Source organism: Suricata suricatta, chromosome 17, assembly GCF_006229205.1.
Source record: "Suricata suricatta isolate VVHF042 chromosome 17, meerkat_22Aug2017_6uvM2_HiC, whole genome shotgun sequence".
Taxonomy (NCBI): Eukaryota; Metazoa; Chordata; class Mammalia; order Carnivora; family Herpestidae; genus Suricata; species Suricata suricatta.
In genome coordinates this window covers 21,874,061-21,890,863 of record NC_043716.1, presented here as the reverse complement: position 1 = coordinate 21,890,863, position 16,803 = coordinate 21,874,061, and the positions used below count along the sequence as shown (strand labels likewise).

The 16,803-nt window shown below is 37.2% G+C and overlaps 1 protein-coding gene across 6 annotated transcripts in view; it reads right to left on the bottom strand.

The window, feature by feature from the left end:
• Positions 1-16,803, bottom strand: part of AP2B1 (adaptor related protein complex 2 subunit beta 1) — a 122,654-nt gene that overhangs the window by 54,755 nt on the left and 51,096 nt on the right. For all 6 annotated transcript variants that reach the window (XM_029929187.1, XM_029929191.1, XM_029929190.1 and 3 more), the window contains exons 13-14: positions 12,168-12,427; positions 1,527-1,719 (exon numbers count right to left, since the gene is read on the bottom strand). In XM_029929187.1, coding sequence (XP_029785047.1) covers positions 1,527-1,719; positions 12,168-12,427 — 453 coding nt within the window. The remainder of the gene's footprint in view (positions 1-1,526; positions 1,720-12,167; positions 12,428-16,803) is intronic.

The following is a 16,803-nucleotide window of genomic DNA, read 5'->3' as shown; positions in this document are numbered from 1 at the left end:
GAAAATCCTGAGCCAGACAACATTAAAATAAAGGGCCTCTTTCTCCCCTCCATCCTTCAAGCTTAATTTCTATGTCATTCTTAGGTTCAATGAGTCCATTATGTTGTCAGCCATCAGGCAAATTAATAAGTAGGGCTGTAGGGCATAAACTTGAGAAGGACATAACACATCACTTGCGGGTGATTTGACCACAGAACAGGAAGAGATAGTTCAGTGTTTATGTGGGATTTCTGAGAGTCTCCGTTATTATTTCTGTAGTCACTGGTTAGTCTTCTGAGAGACTCCACAGACTCATCTGAGTCTACAAGGAGGCTATACAGCCATGCAGAATGATCACATGTGGAAGCTCTTTTTATATAATCAGTTAATTCCACTCGTTAAAGATATGACTATGAAAAGCAAACGCTTACTTTCCCAAGAAAGACAGTAAGGAGTGCTACCTGCATCCCTATGACCTGGAGTCCACCACTTTGTCAGTGTGCAGACTCTGAAAGCAGTGACTTTCCATTAGTAAAATGCACAACCCACAGAGATAGGGCTGTAACCCTATTTTCTCAGACCCTCTGCCAGCCAAAATTAAACACACCTGTACTGGCTGGCATAAATCCCAGACATAATGCATTATGTAATCTTTGAGAACATATACTTTCCTATCTATGGCACGTCCTCCAATTTCTCACGTTGGGAAATAAGTTTGTTTGGGCATCTTTACATACAAACACATGCAAGTGTCTAGCTAAGCGTCCCTCTAATACCACAATTAAAAACCTAGTTTTCAGGGAGCCATGTGATGTGACCTGTTATTTTTCTAGCCTTCGCTACCCAGATGGAAGGTCATCTTTAATATTTCTCATTTATCTTGTACAGCAACAAAAACTAATTTTAGTTCCCACTGGTAGTACATAGTCACAGATACTCTGGACGTTGAAGCCTTTTATTATTAGAATCCTGGAAGCTAATTAAATTGGAAGTATGGGCGGGAGGAAGAAGCAGGGGGCAAAAAGAATCAATCAAGCAATACTTCCCAACTGTAATAAAAGTATACTTTTTTACACAAATGGCTCAAATGGCTGCCTCAAAGCCTTTCAGAATTAGGGCACAAGCCAATAAAATGTAAAAAAGCCATAGGTTTGAAGGCCTCAAGATAAGATGATCTCTCTGAGGTATGCTGTTCAGGGAAAAAGAAATTACAGGGGCTATCCAGAGTTAAGAAGCAGGAACAGTAATTAGCTCTGGAAAGGATACTAAGTATTAAGGCTGCTGAACAACAGGTCGGCTAAATATCGTAAGTTCTATTTAGAGGCAGGGCAACAAAACCATCATGTGCAGGTGCGAACGTGCCCCATACCAATATTAATTGACAGTATCAATTAATTCTCTGAGGACAAACAATCCTGTCCTTTATCAAAGGACATTGCTCTGCTCATCAAGGAAAGGTCTGGTTCTAAAAAGTTGAGTAATCTAAAGCTTTTTAGCACATCAAGAATTAAAAATAACCAAAAGAAATACAGAAGAAAGATACTCACCAGACTATCTAGACCTCCTCCCAAGAGATCCACTGCTCCCATCTGCATGGAGGACACCTGTGGCACATTGACTGGGGGGCCAAGGTCAAGGTTTAAAAGGTCTCCTAGAAGGTCACCTTGAGAGGGGATAACCTGAGGCTGCTCCAGGTTGGTGGCAGTGGTGGTGCCAACAGGGCTGTCACCTGCATCGGTGCTGCAGTCACACACACAAAGAGGAGAAAAGAGAAAAGTCAGTTTCATCTGGGACACAATAAGAAAGCAACAAACAAATGAATGTCAAATCTATAAAACACAGGATGGGGGAAAAACCTCTTATTTTATAATTATTTGTTAATACATACAAAGAAATGACAGCACAATTCTTATTTTTTATCAAAATATAGCTGCTAAAATGAAAATACATGTATATTATAGAACCTCATCAGTCAGTCAATTTTAATTGAGCACCTACTCTATGATGTAGCACTATAATGAGAGCCCCCCAGGGCAATGTATTTTTTTAAGTTTGTTTATTTGAGAGAGAGAGATACTGCAAGCAGGGGAGGCACAGAGAAAGAAAAGGAAAAGGAAGAGAGAGGGGGAGACTGAGAATCCCAAGCAGACTCTGTGCTGCCAGTGTGCAGAGCCCAATGTGGGGCTTGAACCCATGAACCATAAGATTATGACCTGGGCTGAAATCAAGAGTCAGACACTCAACTGACTGAGCCACCCAGGCACCCTCTGGGGCAATATTTTTAAAAAAGGAAAATATATGTCCTGTCCACAAATACTCAAACAACAACAAAAAGCAGCATTTACAAAATGACTGGGAAGTATGTTCACTGTGTAACAGCAGAACTGAGTATCACATGAGTGTCTGCATACTGACAAGCTATAGACGCAAAATGAGGTGGGGCTGGTTCTAAACCCTTCTGAAAATGGCTTTATGACTAGATTTTGAAAAACAGGACAGTTATGGGGAACTATTAGGGAGAGATCTTCCCAAAAGGAAGGAATGGTTTGTACAAAGGCACAGGACTGAACAATCTGACAACGGAGGCGGTGAAAAAATTATATTGGCAGGATAAGAGATTGGGATTAAGATTTTGGGAGAGAGAAAATGAGGAAGATAAAACTTTGGAAACTAGCCTGGGAAGTTAATTTTTTGTAATAGGCAATACAGAATCACTTTGATTTGTTGAACAAAGAACTATAACGTTACAGAAACATTACCAGCTGTATGGAAAATGGACTCAAGTTGGGAGAATAAGCATGGGGATCCGCGAAGAGTAATCTAAACTGCTACAGCTGTCAGGCAGAGGAGTACAGATATCATATGTTTGCACTCAAGGGTCTAACAGGAGAGCAGGAGAAACTAATGGAGGACCAGGGGGAGGGGAAGAGGGGAAGAGAGCCGGGGAGAGAAAGGGACACAAAACCTGAGGGACTATTGAATACTGAAAACGAACTGAGGGTTGAAGGGGAAGGGGGAGGGGGGAAAAGAGGTGGTGGTGATGGAGGAGGGCACTTGTGGGGAAGAGCACTGGGTGTTGTATGGAAACCAACTGGACAATAAACTACTTAAAAAAAAACTGCTTACAGCCACGACGCACAAAAATAAAAAGTAGTGACTGCCAAGAAACAACAGGCGATGCTGGGTCAACCGGATAGCTGTGTGAGAAAAAGTGACTTCACTCTTATTATCTCACTAACTAAAACTTGAAGAGACAGAGCAAACATAAATGTGAAGCAGAAAACCTCAGAGACTACCTTGATGGCCTTGAAGTGGACAACAGTTTTTACAGAAAACACTAAGTATAAAAGGGATGACCTGGACCTCATTAAACTTGAGAACATCTTTTTTTCAAACATCTCCATTTATAAAAAATGAAACTCTGTCTCACAGACAACAAAAAGATGTTTGCAATACAAAAGATGTGTATCCAAATCACATAAAAGATTCCTACAAGTCATTCAATCATTAAAAAATTTCTACAAAGAGAACTCATTAAAAAAATGAGAAGATTAGGCATGTCACAAAGGAGGATCTAGGTAACCAAAGGAGAGGGTCCTCTACTGAAAGAGGATCACGCCTATAAACATGAAGAGGGACTTAAGCCATTTCTACTCAATAGGAAAACAGACATGAAAACTAAAACAAGGCCCTGCCACACATCCGCCAGAAAGGCAAAAATCAAAATGACAATCTCGAGTGCTCCTGAGGATGTGGGTCACCCAGAACTCTTATACACTAGGAGGGTTTCCTGATCACTCAGGAAAACTGGCAGTGTCTCATATAGCTACTGTACATCTATTCTATGACCCAGCAATTCCATTCCTACATGTATATACAGAAGAAGTACGTACGTAAGTCTACCATGACATACCTAAGAATATTCACAGCAGCTTTATCCAGAAGAACCCCAAACTGAAAACAATCTAAAGGTACATCAACGGGGAAAGACATAAATAATAAATCGTGACATGGTCGGGCAATGGAATACCACACACCAATAAATAGGAACATACAACTCATGTTGTATACATACATACATGTTCAAGAATAAGCAAGGGATGTCTGGGTGGCTCAGTCAGTTAAGCATCCGACTCTTGATTTCGGCTCATGTCATAATCTCAGGGTTCATGAGTTCGACTTCCACATCAAGACTCCATGCTGACAGCACAGGGCCTGCTTAGGAAGCTCTCTCTGCCCTGCTCTCTCTCTCTCTCTCTCAAAATAAGTAAACTTAAAAAAAAAATTAAAATAAACAAAACTGTAGTGACAGATGTCAAAACAACGGTTATCTCTGAAGAGTGGCTATTAATGGCAAAGGGGCATGAGAAATCTTCTAAAATTGCTGGAAATATCTGGTCAGGGTGGTGGTTATGCTTGTATACAAACGTAAAAATGTGTTCAGCTATACACAAAAGGTTAGTACACCATTAAGATTACTATAAATGAGGGGTGCCTGGATGGCTCAGTCGGTTAAGTGTCCAATGGTTCGGGTCATGGATCTCACGTTCATGGTTTTGGGCCCCACATCAGGTTCTGTGCTGACAAAGCCTGCTTTGGATTCTGTGCCTCTCTGTCTCTCTCTGCCTCTCCCCCAATTGTGCTCACTTGCACGCTCTCCCCCAAATAAACATTAAAATTTTTTTAAAGATTACTATAAATGATTTATCAATTTCAAAAATGGGGAAAATCCCACAAGAAAATTCTAGGCTGAGATGGCTTCACTGTGAATTCTTCCAGACATTTAAAAAATAAATAAATAAAACCACAATCTCAGATACATTTTAAAAGACAATAGAGAATTATAATTAAGAAAACCTGGAAGTAGTTCAGACTGCTTATTCAATATTATGTGTATTTTGCTAAGCTTGATTATTTATGATCATTAAAAAAAAATCCTTATCTATTAGAGATACCAGTAAAGTACTTATGAGTGAAATGCTAGGACCTGGAATTTGACTTAAAATACTCCAGCTCCCTCAAAAAGTAAAAAAACTGTGGGGGTAATACACGAAACAAGATTGGCAAAATAGTGGCAGCTGTGGAGGCTGAGGGACAAGGAGACATGAGTTTGCCATGCCACCCTATCGTGCATGTTTTCTAAGATTTATATAATGCAAAGAAAAAAATGTAAAAATTCCTTTAACATTTTCTTGAACATACAAGAATGAAGAATGAATAATCAGATTTGGAGAATAAACAAAAACTAAGAAGCAAAAAACTAGTGATGCTCCTCCTACTTACAGAGGAATCTGGAGGGCTGATGGGAAATATACATGCTGTTTTCGACTGTTTAGTTTAAAGTAAGAAAAACAAGTCAGGAAGGCTAACAGACAGCTTAGGGGAAGGGACTGGCAGTCAGAGTTCCAGAAGTAAATTGGGAAGAAATTCACACAGACATCTCAGGTGAAATCAGCAGGGTACCATGGGGTGTGGTGTAAAAAGTAGATGGTCTAGATTAAGACAAAGATCAAGTATCGGCTCTAATAATTACCAGCTGTGTCATCTTGGGCAAGTGACAGCTTCTCTGAGACAAATTTTCCTCATCAATAAAATGCTAACAATGTCATCGAAACACTAGGATCTGTTTTAGGGAGAAAGAAATGAAACCATGGTGTAAACTGTAAAGCCTTGTAGCAGATCAGCAGTATCTGTTTAGCAGATCAGTTCCCTAGAGGAATACAAAGAGAAGCACAGAAAGAGAAGGTTCAGAATGGGCCTTGCAACACCATCAAGATTAATGACCAGAGAAGAGAATGAACAGAGAACGGCAAAGAGAAAATACAGAAAAACAAGCTAAGAAAGACGACTTAGAAGCAAAAAGTGTCAAGGAAGCCAAGAGAAGAAGTATCTAGATTGGGGGAAGCGAGGCTAATATAGCCAAAAATTAATAAGGAAGTCAAAAAGGGAAGCAATTTCATATACACCTGCCAAGAAATATATGAAATTCTATCATCTTATGACATGTGCCATTTAAGAAGTGTTCTGTCATACTGCTTTTGCCGTACAGTACCTCTAAATAGAAGGCAGAATAGGTAACAATGCACATATTTTCCCTTCCATGAGAAGGTAAAGTGCGTTAGATGAAAAGCAGTAAATGTTCTTATAGTTTCTACAAGAAAATGTTAAATCACTACCCATTCGTTCTAAATGACAAACACAAGAAAATTAATGTGAAAATGTTTCCCATTGTAAACTCCTGGGAAATAACTGTATAACTGTCACCAAAGCAATATTTTTAAAAGTTGAGATTTTTCTAAATTAGACTACTATTTACCATCTCACACCGCCCCCAAAAAGAAGCCAAGTATTAAGTAGTAAGCAATACCTAACTCAAAAGCACTTTTCCCAAGTGATTTTAAAAGATTTAGTTAAGTAACCATTTTTAGATCTCTAGAAGCAGGATTAGGTTTTATAGTACAGTTGTATTTCACGTCAGAGACCTATCACTTCTTAATTGTATGATGCAGAAGAGAGCTAGGTAATGTTAGTACTATTCCGGATATGCCATTTGCAGCAATATATCATCCCTATTTATTTCAAAAGGGATTTTTATGCATTTGTGTTTCCTTTAGAAAGACAATACAAGCACAAACGGACAAAACAATTATCTAAAAAACAACGACATAAGGAATTGTGAAGGTAACAAATTAAGTACGATTAATCAGATAAAAACCTATATAAGAGATTATGTTCCTTTTTAGAGTTTAAATTTTGGTTCTTGTGTTCTAGAATGGGTTGCTTTTATTTGTTGATTTGTTTCACTTTCTCCATCCAAGGGTCAAAAGTTACCAGGAGACAGGTAATTCAAATGGCATATAAATATGGTTACAGAGGCAAGTAAAAAACAAAATCCCTATTTATTACCCCAAAGTAAAGAACAGATTAGGAGATGGATGTACTTAAAATTCAAATGATCACATCTAGAGAAGGTTAAATATGTTTGCCTACAGGCGAAACGCCCTACTGTTACAAGGCCTAATCCTTACTAAGCCACAACTCCTCTGGGTGAAAATCACAGCAATTGCCCTAAAACCAGAGAGTCAACTCAAGTAAAGACTAATGAATATTAAGAAACATTTGCTTGGATGTTGACCTTTCCTTTCTAAACAGAAATCTGTGCCCACAGTTTGTTTAAATAGAGCTGAAAATGTTGACTACCCTAATTTGTAAAACAATAAATCCTACTCTGGTTACTCTGAACCACTTAACAGCAATATGTATTAGTAAATAGTACAAGACATACATTAATTAATCACTTTGGGATCAAACTTAGGTTTAAGGTTTATTATGATTAAGGAAGGAAAGAGATTCTGAAAAAATTTCAAGATACCCATTCTAAGTTTATTAAATTTATTAAATTAAAATTTTGAGATCAGTAAAATGTAAGAGTTCCATGCTACCAGAGAACCTGTTCATAACAGAATTCCCTTGCTATTATGATAATTTGATAAAAAAGGATACAGGTAACTGAGAAACTAGGTCTATGCTAAATCTAGGCTGTTACCTTTTTTTTTAAATTCAAGTGTAATTAATATACAGTGTTGTACTAGTTTTCGGTACACGATATAATGCTTCAATAATCCCATGCATCAACCACTGCTCATCAAGTATACTTACTCCTCTTTTATTTCGCCCATCTCCCCATGTGGTTTCTTAAATTCTACACATGAGGGAAATCATATGGTATTTGTCTTTCTCTGAGAGACTTCTTTTACTTAGCATTATACCTTCTACGTCCATCCATGTTGTTGCAAACTGTAAGATTTCATTCATTTTTATGGCTGAGTAATATTCCATAGTGTATATACCACATCTTCTTTATCCATTCATCTATGGATGGACACTTAAGTTGCTTCCATATCATGGCTATTGTAAAAAGTGCTGCAATAAACATAGGGGTGCATGTATCCTTTTGAATTAGTGTCTTCATTTTCTTTGGTTAAATACCCAATAGGGAATTACTGGGTCATATGGTAATTCTATTAAGTTTTCAAGGAGCCTGCATATTGTTTTCCATAGTGGCTGCATCAGTGTGCATTCCCACCAATAATGTACAAGTGTTCCTTTTTCTCCACATCCTGCCAACATTTGTTATTTATGTTTTTGATTTTAGTCACCCTGAAAGGTGTATATATATATATATATATATAATGTTATCTCACTGTGGGTTTTTTTTTTTTTAACTTTTACATATTTTGAGAGAGAGACAGACAGAGACAGAGAGAATCCATACTAATAGCATGGAGCCCACTGTGGGGCTCAATCTAATAAACTATGAGATAATGACCTGAGCCACAATCAAGAGCTGGACACTGAGTGAGCCACCTGTCTGCCCCTCTCACTATGGTTTTAATTCGCATTTCTCTAATTAGTGAAGTTGAGCATCTTTTCATGGGTTTGTTGGCCATCTTTTCTTTTGAGAAATGTTTATTTAAGTCCTTTGTCCATTTTTAAATTGGACTGTGTTTTTTGCTGTTGAGTCGTGTAAGTTCTTTATATACTTTGGATATTAACTCCTTATTGGATATATCATTTACAAATATCTTCTCGCATTTAGTAGGTTCCCTTTTTGTTTTGTTGGTGGTTTCCTTTGCTGTCCAGAAGACTTTTATTTTGGTGTAGGCCCCATAGTTTAACTTTGCTTTTGTTTCCCTCACTTGAGGAGACAGATCTAGAAAAATGATTCTTTGGTTACTGAAATTACTGCCTATGTTTTCTTCTAGGAATTTTATGGTTTCAGGTCTCACATTTAGGTCTTTAATCCATTTTGGGTTTATCTGGTATATAGTATTTTGTGTAAGCAAAAGGTCTGGTTACATTCGTTTACATGTAGCTGTATAGTTCCCAGCACAAAAGCATGGGTTTATTCCTGGACCATCTAATCTGTTCCATTGATCTATGTGTCTATTTTTGTGCCAATGCCATATTATCTGATTACTACAGCCTTGTAGTATATTTTAAAATCTGGAATTGTGTACCTCCAGCTTTGTTCTTATTTTTCAAGACTGCTTTGGCTATTCAGGGTCGTTTGTGGTTCCATACATATTTTAGGATTGTTTATTCTAGTTCTGAGAAAAATACAGTTGGTATTTTGATAGGGATTGCATTAAATCTGTAGATTGCTTTGGGTAGTATGGGCATTTTAATAAAATGGGCTCTTCTAATCCAAGAGCATGGAATATCTTTCCATGTTTGTGCTGTCCTTAATTTTTTTCATGAGCATTTTATAGTTTCCAGAGTAGAGGTCTTTTACCTCCTTGGTTAAGTTTATGCCTAGGCATTTTATAGTTTGGTACAACTGTAAATAGTATTGTCTCAGTTTATCTTTCTGCTACTTATTAGTGTATAGGAATGCAACAGATTTCCATATATTAATTACATGCCCTACAATTTTAAATTTTAAATAGTAAGTCCATTTATTAGTTCTAATAGCTTTTTGGTGGAGTCTTTAGCATTTTCTATATATAGTATGTCAGTTGAAAATACTGAAAGTTTTACTTCTTCCTTACCAACTTGGATGCCTTTTATTTCTTTTTCTTGTCTGACTGCTGTAACCAGGAAAGTGGAGAGAGTGGACATCCTTGTCTTGTTCCTAATCTTAGAGGAAAAGCTTTGTTTTTCACCACTGAGTATGAAGTTAGCTATAGGTTTTTCTATACGGCTTTTATGTTGAGGTATGTTCCCTCTAAACCTGTTTGTTGAGTTTTTATCATGAATGGATATTGGACCTTGTCAAATGCTTCTTCTTTATCTACTGAGGTGATCATATGGTTTTTTTATCCTTACTCTTGTTAATGTGATATATTATGTTAATTGTTACTGAATATTTAACTATGTTTGCATCCCTGGAAAAAATCCTATTTGATCAAGGTGAATCTTTTTCTAATGTATTGTTGGATTCAGCTTGCTAATATGTTGTTGAGGATGTTTATTATCTATATTCATCAGAGATACTGGCCTGTAGTTTCCTTTTTTTGTAGTGTCTTCATCTGGTTTTGGTATCAGAGTAATGCCGGCCTTATGGAATGAATTTGGAAGCTTTCCTTCCTCCTCTACTTTTTGGAATAATTTAAGAAGAATAAGTATTAACTGTTTAGTAGAATTCACCTGTGATTCCATCTGGCTCTGGATATTTGTTTGTTGGGAATTTTTTGATGATTGATTCAATTCGATTGCTAGTAAGAGGTCTGTTTAAGTTTTCCATTTCTTCCTCATTCAGTTTTAGAAGGTTACAGGTTTCTAGAAACTATACATTTCTTCTAGGTTGTCCAATTTACTGGCATATAATTTTTCATACTCTTCTCTTTTAATGCTATTTCTGTGGTGTCAGTTATTTCTCTTTCATTTCTGATTTGAGTCCTTTCTCATCCTTTTACTGATCTTTTCAAAAAAACAACTGGTTTCCTGGATCTATTCTATTGTTTGTTTTTTAGTCATTATTTCATTTCTTTTTGCTCTAATCTTTACTATTTCCTTCCTTCTACCAGCTTTGTGCTTTTTTTCCTAGCTTTTTTAGGTGTAAGGTTAGGTAGCGATTTTACTTGCTTCTTGAGTTAGGTCTCAGGAAGGTATTGCTATAGTCTTTCCTCTTAGAACAGCATTGCTGCATCCAACTCTGTCTAAATGCTCTAATCAAAAAAACCACAAGGTGGATGAAAGGATAAAAAAGCAAGAGCCACCTATATGCTGCCTGTGAAGGACTCACTTCAGACCTAACAACATGCAGACTGAAAATGAAGGGATGCAAAAACATTTACCATGCAAATGGAAGCAAAAAGAAAGATGAAGTAGCAATACTTACACTGGACAAAACAGACTTGGAAACTATCCAACAAGAGGATATAACAATTGAAAATATTTATGGACCCAACATGAAAGCACCTAAATACATAAAGTAACTATTAACAGACATTAAGGTAGAAACTGACAGTAGAGAACAACACCCTACTTACATCAGTGGATATATCATCCAGATAGAAAATCAATCAGAAGCTTTGAATGACACATAGGATCTTTTTAACAGATATACGCAGAACATTCCATTCAGAACATACCAAAACAACAGAATACACATTTTTGTCAAGTGTTCTCTGGAATAGATCATATGTTAAGCCACAAAGTGAGTCTCATAAATTTAAAAAACTGAAATTATAGCATGCATTTTTTTCTGTCCACAATGGTATGAAACTAGAAATCAATCACAAGAAAACAAGCTACAAAAACATAAATACACGGAGGCAAAATAACATGCCTCCATGGGTTAACCAAGTAATCAAAGAGGAAATCAAAAACAAGCAGACAAACAACTGTTTTCATTTTTGTATCCCAAAATCTTTGGGATGTAGCTAAAGCGGTTCTAAGAGGGAAGATTATAGCAATATAGGCCTACCTCAAGAAGCAAGAAAAATCCCAAACCTAACCTTATACCTTAAGGAGCTAGAAAAAGAACAGAGCCCAAAAACAGTAGAAGGAAGGAATCTAGGCTGCTTTTATAAAACAATCCTGCAAATATTATTTCACTAACACCTTTCCAGCACAAAAGCAGTATCTGCTAACTTTACCCATAAACTTCAACCAAAGTTACACTAAAGGAGTTAGATAGCTAAAGGTACGCATAGTCTTTTTTCCAAATTGTCAGTCCTGAAAAGATTTCTAGCCTCGGGAGACATAAGCAACTTTCAAACTTTATCAGTTTATAAGATCTTCACCAATGGAGCCTCTGGGTGGCTCAAGCAGTGAAGAGACCCGCCTCTTGATTTTGGCCACCTCTCACAGTTTTGTGAGTTCAGGCCCCGCATAAGGCTCTGTGCTGGAAATGCGGAACCTGATTGGGAATCTTCTCTCTTCCTCTCCCCTGCTCATGCTCTCGCTCTCAAAATAAATACACTTTAAAAAATTAAAATTAAAAAAAAAAAAGGTCTTCACCATTTTCTAAAGCTGTTATCTTACCTACTTCCCAGATTAGAAAACAGAAGAGCCTTTCACCTATTATGTATGTGGTCACTGCTATTCAGATGGCGACCCCAGGGCATTATAGTAAGGTTACAAAATGCATAGCAAGTTCTTTTCTAGGCTATAAAAACAAGAGAAAGACCAACTCTATCTAAAGAGTTACTTCTCACTCAAAACCAAGTTCACCTGCTTACCTCCCATGATGTATTGGCAAGTGTTTGCGATGGATTCCATGACTTCCTTCCACAAAAGCATTGGGAGGTTTATGGTATACCGATGCCAAAGACCCAATGTGGCATATTAGCTCATCCAGCAGAGTTGGCTCAATAAGATCTGTCTCCTCAGAGATCAGTGGCTTCTCAGACAAGACTACTTCTTTGGCTGTGACGGGGTCCGTTGAGAGAAGGCGCCAATAAATATAGCCTCGGTCTCGAAGGTCAGGATTATCAGAATCCTAATCAAAGGCAAGAGCAAGAAGGTTTAAATGAAATTTTTCTCCATACAGAATCCAAACCTGTTAGATTTATATCAAGGCAATGCTGCAGTGGTTTATAAATTTCGCTGTTAAGATATTTAAACTCAATGCAGTTTTAATACAATCATAATTCTGTAATCTCTAATGTTCCAAAAAATTTAAATATAACTTGAGATAGGTTAGTTCTAAGACTAAAATTCATCAAAAATTGGGAAAAGGAAAATAAAAGTTTAACCTGATAGAAATTAACTCCTTCGGACAACTTTGGAACATCAAAAAATGCTTTAAAAAAGTGTTTTTAATGTTTATTTTTGAGAGTGAGAGACAGGGAGAACGCACACGAGGATGCACGCATGTGAGCAGAGATGCGTGTGAGCAGAGGAGGCGCAGAGAGAGGGAAACACAGAATCCAAAGCAGACTCCAGGCTCTGAGCTGTCAGCACTGAGCCCAATGCAGGGCTCAAACTCATGAATCACAAGATCATGACCTAAGCCAAAGTCGGACACTTAACTAACTGAGCTATTTGGGTGCCCCCCACCAAAACGCTTTTTAACTGCTATAAACATAAGCAAGATTATTCATGGAATGGATGTTACAAATACTTCACCCATACCTTCTCTCTTCATTCAAATATTAAGTATCTCCTGTGGAGACACTGGCTAGGCCCTGGAAATAAGGAGATAACAACACATAGTGCCTGACTTTAATAAGTCGAGTACTAATTATTACAATATAGTATGAGAGGTACTCTTTTCTAAAATAATAAACAACTGTTAAGGAGAGCATGGAACTAAATGCTTTCCAACAGGGTGACATTTTAATTTAGTGGTCTTGTTTTTTTCTGTGGTAGTTTTAAAATAATTTTACTCATACTCATGGCTAATAAAAATTCATCAATGCCTTATCACAATTAGAAGTTTCTAATATATCGGAGTGCCTGGGTGGATGCCAGGTGAGTGTCTGACTGTTGATTTCTGCTCAGGTCATGATCCCAGGGTCATGGGATTAATTCCCGTCGGGCTCCATGCTGGGTGTGAAGCCTGCTTGGGATTCTTTCTCACTCTCCCTCTGCCCATCTCCCCTACTCACACTTGTTCTCTCTCGGGGGGAAAAAAAAAAGTTTGTAATATAAAAATAAGTCTCTAAATAAATAAATAAAGTCAGTCAGTCAGTCAGTCTCCAGGGCACCTAGCTGGCTTAGTTGATAGAGCACATGACTCTTGATGACAGGGTTGTGCGTTCAAGCCTTACACTAAGTGTGTAAAGTCAAAATCTTTTTAAAAATATATTTTTAAATAAAAAATAAATAAAATTTTAAGTCTCCCCAAACATCCAACCCTTCCCCACTTTAACTGTAATCCCTAGGATAGCCGTATTAACAGTGTGGTTAGGTGTCCTTCCCAGGAGCTCCTAAGCATACATATATTCATGTTATATAAAACCAATTTCACATTATATGTACTTCTCTGCAAGGTACTTTCCACACTGGCATATACAGCTTCACATTTCCCGTCTATACAGCACTGCATCACTGTTACTAGCGCCCTCTCAGCGGACATTTAGACTGTTGCCTCTTTCTCCCTCCTTCTGCCATTCATGCATTCATTTATGTGAATATCACAAAGTGGCAATAAATACCCTGGTATCTACCTATCAGAGTAGGTCTATATGGTAGTGCTCCAGCTGTTTTAGTGCCACACCAGTAAGTCCCTGTTTCAGTATCTTTATTTAAAACACACATACAAAAATATTTTCTTCAAAACCAGGCCAATTTGAGGGCTTCCATGTGAGCTTCTAGGAAGGCTGATAAACTGGATCATGATTTAGCCACTTAAGGTACTAACATCCAGCTTAATAAATACTAGCAGTGACCCTGATGGTTCTGACTACATGATTTCACATAGTTTTTCTTAGTCATATACTGTTTAATTTGTGCCCAGAATGGACCACTGGTTAAAAACAAAAAAGCATAGGGGTGCCCAGATGGCTCAGCTGGTTAAGCATCCAACTTCGGCTCAGGTCATGATCTCACATTTTATGAGTCTGAACGCTACATTGGGCTCTGTGCTAACAGCTCAGAGCCTGGAGCCTGCTTCAGATTCTGTGTCTCCCTCTCTCTGCCCTCTCCTGCTCACTCTGTCTCTGTCTCTCTCAAAAACAAATAAAAATTTAAAAAATCATAAAGAACACTGAGCTATGGCAAGTTAGTTAACAGAATATCAAAATGGTAAATATAATTCAAAAGAATCTTGATCACATTCATAGGTTTGTGTTACATAGTATATAAAAATGTTTATAGTATTTGAAATGCCAGGGTTAAAAAAAAAAGAAACAGCGATAACATTCAATTTACATGAATTATTTGTTTTGTTTCTGAGAAGGTGGGTAATTGGTTTATAAATAGCAGGCTGAAACCTCCTTACTTATTTTATTTGGAAACAATGTTTGAACATTACAAAACATAAACAAGTTGATTTTTTAAATGTTTATTTTTAAGAGAAAGAGCTCCATGGGCGCATGAGCTGGGGAGGGGCAGAGAGGAAGACAGTGGATCCAAGGCGGGCTCCTCACTGATAGGAGAGAGCCTGATGTGAGGCTTGAACTCACGAACTGAACTGTGAGATCATGACTTGAGGTGAAGTCTGATGCTTTAACTGACTGAGCCACCTAGGCACCAGAAATAAGGTGATTTTTTAAAACAACAGACTACTAGTTTCTCAAAGTATCAGATCAGGAAAGCAATCCCCACGAAAACTTTTGTTGATACAAAAAGTTAAATCTTAATTTATATATTCAATCCCCAAAGCACACCATTTTAAATTTGCATACTCGAATTATGCTTTTTATTATACACAATTAAAATTAGACCAGGAAAATCCAGTCTTCTAAGGTCTTTATAGATTAGTAATATTGTTGAGGTATTAAATTTTATAATACAATTTAATAAATATATGGATGAAAACAGAATACTTTTTACTTCAAATTATTTCTCTCCTCTATTACACACATACTTAACCAAATGGCAAAAAAAAAAAAAATAATAATAATAAAATAAACTCCTGTGGAGAGTCACAAAACTACGTATATCTATGATAAAACTTTGGAGTCCCCCTGACCCCCACAAATTAAAAACACTGCAACAGGGGAAAATGCTGCATATAGAATTAGTGGATTAAAGGGTATACACACTGTAAATCTCAATAGACACACACTTTAAAAATATGCTCCTGTGAAAAATGAGTGCAAATTTTCCAAAACAGGCAAGGATCTCTACTGTTTCAACACTGCTGTTGTGAGGGCTTACCGTAAGCTGGTCATCACTGCCTCACTAGTCACAAGGAGGCCACAATAAATCAGGCCCGGTCAAGACATGTGACATAAAAATAGAAATTTTTTATGATTTTAAGGTGCCACTTGATATTTGGTTATTCAGAAAATTTATTTTGGGTCTGCTTTTCTGTTAGCTCCCTAGTTCCTTGCCAGAATCTGGAAAACTAGTGCATTTCTTTTTTTTTTTTTTTCCTTTAATGCTTTTCCCATCTTTATTGAGATACAACTGACATATAAGATTGTTTAAATTTAAGGTGTACAATGTGTTGTTTGGTACACTTATATATTTGCAAAATAATTACCACTGTAGCATTAACTAATATATACATCATATCACTTAATTACCATTTCTTCCTTGTGGTCAGAACATTTAGGATCCACTCTCTTAGCAACTTTCTTAGTATTAACTATAATCATTATGCTGTGCATTAGATCCCTAGAACGTAACCATCTTCTAACTGGAGGCTTGTATCTCCCCATTCCCCAACACTCCCTAGCCCCTGGCAACCACCATTCTACTCTGTTTCTATGAATTTGGCTTATTTTATATTGCACGTATAAGTGATACCAACAGTTATCTGCTTTCTTTGCCTGACTTATCTTCCTTAGCATAATGCCCTTAGGATCCATTCATGGCGTTGCAAACCACAGGATTTCCTTCTTTCTCATGGCTGAATAGCATTCTGTTGTATGTATGTGTATGTGAATACCACATTTTTTATTACCAGATGTGTGATTGTTTTCTTTGTTTAATGTTTATTTTTGAGAGAGACAGACATAGAATCTGAAGCAGGTTCCAGGCTCTAAGCTGTCAGTACAGAGCCAATGTGGGGCTCAAACCCATGAACCATGAGAACATGACCTGGGCCAAAGTCTGATGACTGAGCTACCCAGGCGCCCTGGAAAAATAGTACATTTCTAAAAATTTGAGAGTTTCCAAAATAATTCTTATCAGGCATGTTCTAAAACGGAAAACTGTACTATGCCTCAATGCTACAACACACCAGGAAAGCCATTCAGTGGC